This window comes from Anarrhichthys ocellatus, unplaced genomic scaffold (assembly GCF_004355925.1).
Source record: "Anarrhichthys ocellatus isolate YVR2014 unplaced genomic scaffold, GSC_Weel_1.0 scaffold41, whole genome shotgun sequence".
Taxonomy (NCBI): domain Eukaryota; kingdom Metazoa; phylum Chordata; class Actinopteri; order Perciformes; family Anarhichadidae; genus Anarrhichthys; species Anarrhichthys ocellatus.
The window spans coordinates 3,030,118-3,035,829 of record NW_022280071.1 but is presented as its reverse complement, the minus strand read 5'-3'; the positions used below and the strand labels follow the sequence as shown (position 1 = coordinate 3,035,829).

General features: G+C 45.6%; 1 protein-coding gene across 1 annotated transcript in view; it reads right to left on the bottom strand.

The window, feature by feature from the left end:
- cmip (c-Maf inducing protein) overlaps window positions 1–5,712 on the bottom strand; it is a 42,249-nt gene that overhangs the window by 6,908 nt on the left and 29,629 nt on the right. Inside the window, exons 6-11 of the mRNA XM_031868119.1 lie at window positions 5,332–5,394; window positions 5,136–5,216; window positions 4,470–4,573; window positions 4,150–4,254; window positions 1,530–1,982; window positions 499–564 (exon numbers count right to left, since the gene is read on the bottom strand). Of these exons, the coding sequence (XP_031723979.1) occupies window positions 499–564; window positions 1,530–1,982; window positions 4,150–4,254; window positions 4,470–4,573; window positions 5,136–5,216; window positions 5,332–5,394 (872 nt within the window). The remainder of the gene's footprint in view (window positions 1–498; window positions 565–1,529; window positions 1,983–4,149; window positions 4,255–4,469; window positions 4,574–5,135; window positions 5,217–5,331; window positions 5,395–5,712) is intronic.

The following is a 5,712-nucleotide window of genomic DNA, read 5'->3' as shown; positions in this document are numbered from 1 at the left end:
TACGATAATGTAGCATACGATAATGTAGCATACGATAATATAGCATACGATAATATAGCATACGATAATATAGCATACGATAATATAACATATGATAATATAACATATAATAATATAACATTTGATAATATAACATATAATAATATAACATTTGATAACATAACATATAATAATATAACTCCTACAGACATTCCGCTCCATAATTACTTGAGGTAAATGTTTCAGAAAGACTTTTGCACTTTCAATGAAATAAGGTTTTGACATGTTCTATCATCAAACTGGTATCATTACTTTACTTCAGTGTAGTTTCTCGATACTTCTCCCACAGCTGACCGTTAATACCGTTTTTCAAAAACATGCTGAAGAGTTTGAAGTACTTACTTAGTAAATACAATTACACATCTCAAGCTTTTGTGGGTCATTTCTGTGGCTTGAATGAGAGATCACTAGAGAGGTGAATAAGATGCGATGGCGTCGGTGTGATGCGTGTGTACTCACTCTTTTGGGAAGGGGATGGGTTGCAGCAGGCTGGCCAGAGCAGGTCTCCAGTCATCGTAGTCCGACCTGACCGAGACGGACGGTTGTGAAAGGAAGAGGAGAGAAAGAGATGAAGTGAGTCGGTGTGACAATGTAAAGAGGAGGGTGCAGCCTGGAGAACACAGAGATGAAGGAGCAGCTGAAACACGAGCCGTGGGCCTGCGTCATCTCAGCGCTGGTTCAACAGAAGCTGGAGCAGCTTCACATTACTGTTACAAACGTACAGACACAGCAACGCTCTTTAGGCCGAAGCACCTTTACAAACAGACCATATCTGTGTTCTTTTGTCCCACGGTTCACCATTCAATCTCTCAAGCTGTGTGATCTCTACTCTACTCCTCTCCACATGTGTTCAGGTCCATCCTACAGAGCTGTAAAGGAGGATCCATTAGCAGAAATGGAATATGATATTCATAACTATGACTTAGTTAGTGTATAATCACCTGATACTAACAATCTTTGTGTTTTTGCCTTAGAATGACACGTTTGTATCTACATATTTCTACAGTAGCCCAGAACAGACAAACACTGGCTCCGGAGAGAGCCTTTGCATGTTTACATTACCCGAAGGCCACCATAGTTCTCCAACACGCTGGTCAGCTGGGGTAAAGTGAGCCACCGAGTGCAAAAGCATGCTATTGCCAGCCACCGTCGGTGTGTCATTATGGTATGGATGGCCTCTGAGCGAGGAGAATGGCGTTACCGCGGTTTTGCACTCGGTGGCTCACGTTACCAGTCTTGGAAAAAGAAGAGTGAGCAGAGGGGTATTTAGGAGGTTGCAATCAGCTACACTGGCCCTTTAACAGCAGTTATGTTGCCCTTGTTGCGGTCTTATACAGTCAGAGTCAGAGGAGAAGATGAATAGTAACATCAGAATAAAGGATCCAATGACTGGATGCAGGGGGAACTGCTAGTCCCCTGCTTCATCTCTGGATAGCACCTAGAGCTTCAGCTACCGATCGTCGTATCTGACTCTGGGTTCCATTACTCACAGCATCTTAAGGATGAGAGCGAAGCAGCCCAGCACCCGGTCGGCCTGCGCTGGCAGCTGGATGGACAGAGTGTTGACGGCCGGGCTGACCAGCAGGCAGTCGATGAGGTTGGGCTCGCTGTCGCCCCCCGACGGCCCGCCCTTCCGCCTGGCGTTGGCCGAGTTGTTGTTCCGCTCCAGTTCCACCAGGATCTCGCTGGAGTTGACGACGGAGGGGGGAGGGGAGAGGGGCAGGGCGGGCTTCAGGGAGGAGAAGGGAATGGACGGGGTGGGGTTTGAGGGGGCGGGGGGAGGTGGCTGAGGGGGGCTGGGGTTGGCGGTGAGGGGCAGGAGGGTGGCAGGAGGCGGCGTCGGAGGCTCGGGGCGCAGCAGACGGAGCGGCATGGGGGGCTTCCGTTCGTTCTGCTGCTGGCAGCCGTTTCTGATCTCCTTCAGGCTGGGGGAGTTGTCCCGACTGCAGGGGGAAGAGGGGGGAAAGGTAATTGGACGAGATACAAATCCTTTATTCAATGCAGGAGTCGAAGTATGAGCAAGAGAAGTGACAGAAGGGAAAGACAAAAGAAGAGACAAAGGATCCAGGAGACATGGTCACCAGAGGGACGGCTCCTCCGTGTGCTGGAAGCTTGGAAAAATGGAGTAAGAATGATCCTCTCTGGGGCGAAGGAGATGACGCTAATGAGTCAGCTCAGCCTATACCTCCACATCTCCAGTCAACACAAAGCCTCTATGGAACACACCAGAAAGAAACACGACCACTTCAACAGAAACACTGGAACAGAAAGCAAACAGACTGTGACTGAGCTTAGGTGATGGAAAGGGTTTGGTTTCTCTAATGTACCGTGGCATATGTAAATCTATTGTATCACACTGTAGAGTTATTGTTCCTTTAAAGACGAATCAATAATAAACGGGGACTTTGCTAATTAGCTTAGATTTGAAGTGGCACACCGTGGTCTCATGACGGGACGTATCTGATCTGCTTTCCCGGTAACACTGCAGATTACTGTTTGTACCGTTTCCTTCATATTAGTCCTACAAGATGTGGGAAATTAACAATCGTGTGTTTTGTTTATCCAATCAATGACAAAAGAATGACCCTTCGACCACGACAGCTGAACAAACAGGTATTGTGTCTGCTGTGCTGAGCTTCTTTCTCACACTGCATCTGTTTGCTGTAAGTGTGTCCTCTACGGCCAGCATTAAGATTTACAGGAAATGTCATCATCATAAATCATAAGGTCCCCCTGAATTAATACATTCTAAGAGTCTGTTCTTTCTCACATGATAATTACTGTATTTTTATTTCTCCGCCATGATAGCGAACTAGACTATATCGATATTCACGATTATACCGATAATGAAAATTCACCACAAACAAGTTATTGTGAGTGTTTTTTTATCGTGATCCGCCATTAAATCCCATATCATCCATCCACCGCCCAGTGACGGCTATAGGGAGACGAAGTCCCGCCTTCCGATGCCCAGCATGGGACCGTATTTGGTCAAAGATTTGTATTGTAGTCAAGGGTGAGAAACAAAAAACTTTTTGATCCTGTTTGAATTGTGCCATGAATTACACACACGTTTGTCAATTAGAATAATAATTCTGCACATCAAGAAAGTTGTATTTTGGTGTAAAACTGTAGAAATATATGAGGTATAAGTGAAAATACCCTAAAGTGGCGTAAGTGACTTGTGAAGCTGCGATGCCTCCGATGTGTTTAGTACCAGGATGTACTCACACCTACAGCAGGTCTGGCTCTGATCAACAGAGTCACTGGATTCAACACATCAGCTGAGAGAACTCTACATGTGTTCATGGGCATGGCTACGTTAGCGCGCTCGCTAGCAAGCCAAGCTACCGTCTGTAGTTGGTGACGTTGTGCGAGACGAGAGATGTTCACTGATCACGTTCATACTAAACTAAATGATACGACAAGTCTACCACGAGCTGCCACTTTCCTGACAAACATCATATGTGTAATTCATGGCATTATTCAAAAAGGCAGAGATCATTGCAATTGACTACTGAACATATTTCTTCCGGGTCCCACAGCGAACTTCTCCTCTCTACAGAGTAACTATGGACAACAACACCAAGCATGTCCTGTGTTGTTGCTAGGAGCTGAGGAGAGTCCGGTTGTCTTTTTGACAGCAGCACCAACAATAATAATACTTGGAAACACGCATTTCGTTCTGGGTAACAATCACAGTTATCACAGACTTCAACCAGTTGTGCACTTCTTGTTCGTACGTTATCAAATGACTCTTATTGACAGATGTTTAATAAAGAGTATCGAGTAACTCACATAATGTCTGTAAATCTCTCTATATGTGGTTCTGTCACCTACAACACTCACTGTCAGCAAAGAGCACACATTGACTCAGGTAGCCATTTTGTACACAAGCAGTGAGGCAGTGTGAAGCCCCAGCGGAGCTTAGGCTCCTCTAGCCTTCCATGCCGCTGACCCACAGACAGATCTGAGCTGCTCACACTGCAGCGGTCAGATAAACAAGATGACATGAGTGGAAAGGGAAGTGAAGGTGGTGAGGCAAGTTTACAAACTCCATCAAGTTCTGAAATAGACTGTGAGTGTGTGAGTGAGTGTGTACTGACTGACCTGTTGATGAACTCCTCGTAACAGGAGTAAATGGCGGCGAGACACACTGCCACCAGATTTGGCAGGACGCGTGGGTGAGGGCACTGCCCCGTTGGCCCGTGCATGCTGCAACACACATGGGTGCAGGTTAGTCTGGCTACTGAAGGATCAGCATCAGCCTCACGCTGCTTTGAGTATGAGTAACGGAGAGTCTAAGTGTTGTTAGGAGGCTTTCATCCCTGTAATACACCAGCAGTCATTAACGTGTCTACATGTGACCCAGCGGGGCGTTGACGATCTTGTGGGACCCGTTGACACGGACGTGTGCCGTGGTGCCTCACCTGTGGACGAATTTCTTGACGACCTCCATCCCAGCATTCAGCTCGTTGAGAGCCAGGATGTACTCCTGAGTGAAGAGACGCAGTCGAGGGCACTTTCCAAAATCCTGTCAGAGACACACAATTAACATATATCAACCCGACCAAAGAGAGAAGACAGAACTGCAGGATTACATCAGAAAGGAGGAGGTTCCCCCTTTTGTTTTGGTATGGAGAAAGAAACCTTTTAGAGCGTTAACATGAGTCATGGTTAGTGCCTTAATCCCTCAGCAACATCTGATTTCATTATAGATTTTGTTTTTTGGTCCGTTTCTCTATCAATCTCCTTATCCATTGCTTTATGATTAACTGCTGGGTAAAATAAAACATATACATATTTTAAATGTTAGGTTTAGTTTCACTGGGCTGAGCTGATTAAGGGTCCTGTCTGATTAACATGCCAACATCAGGTTTTTATCATATATTTTCTAATATATATATTCAGGATTTAGATCAGACTTATCAGAAGAACTGAAGGCATTTCTTGTCCTACGAGACCTAAAGAATGTAGCGACTTGCACATAAACAACCATAAACATGAAATTGCATGCATTAAACAGGCTAAATATAACAGATTCCTAGTTCTATTACTGAAGGCTCTGTGCAGCTCCAGGACAGAGCCGTTCTCACCATGTTGTGTTTGAGGATTCTCTGGACCACAGGAGTGAAAACTTCGATCACCACCATGGACCGCGGCCGCTCCCGACAGTGCTGCAACACACAGCCATGACTATTAACAGGAAGCACTGTGAAACGCTTAAAACCATTTCTCTTTACTATCATGGCTTTACTATCAGCGTTGTTCTACTTTGACACATGGGCTTACCTTACAGAAGAACTCACACAGGTCAGGTGGTGGGTGGTTGTTTTCCAGAAGAGGAGCAATGGCCTAAACACACACAGAGACTGATGAATATTTCCATATCCTATCTCTTATTTATCCTGGCTGGGAGCCAACAGTATAGATGTGAGCTGTTAGTTGCAGGAGATTTGTAAAATAAAGCTCACAGGAGACTACGCAAACACAAGGAACTCTCTCAGCATCAAACTCTTCAGTTCTGCCCAGATATGGTTATAATACTGTCATGATAGCATCATGATAACGCCATGATAGCGCCATGATAACGCCATGATAGCGCCATGATAACACCATGATAGCGCCATGATAACGCCATGATAGCGCCATGATAGCGCCATGATAGCGCCA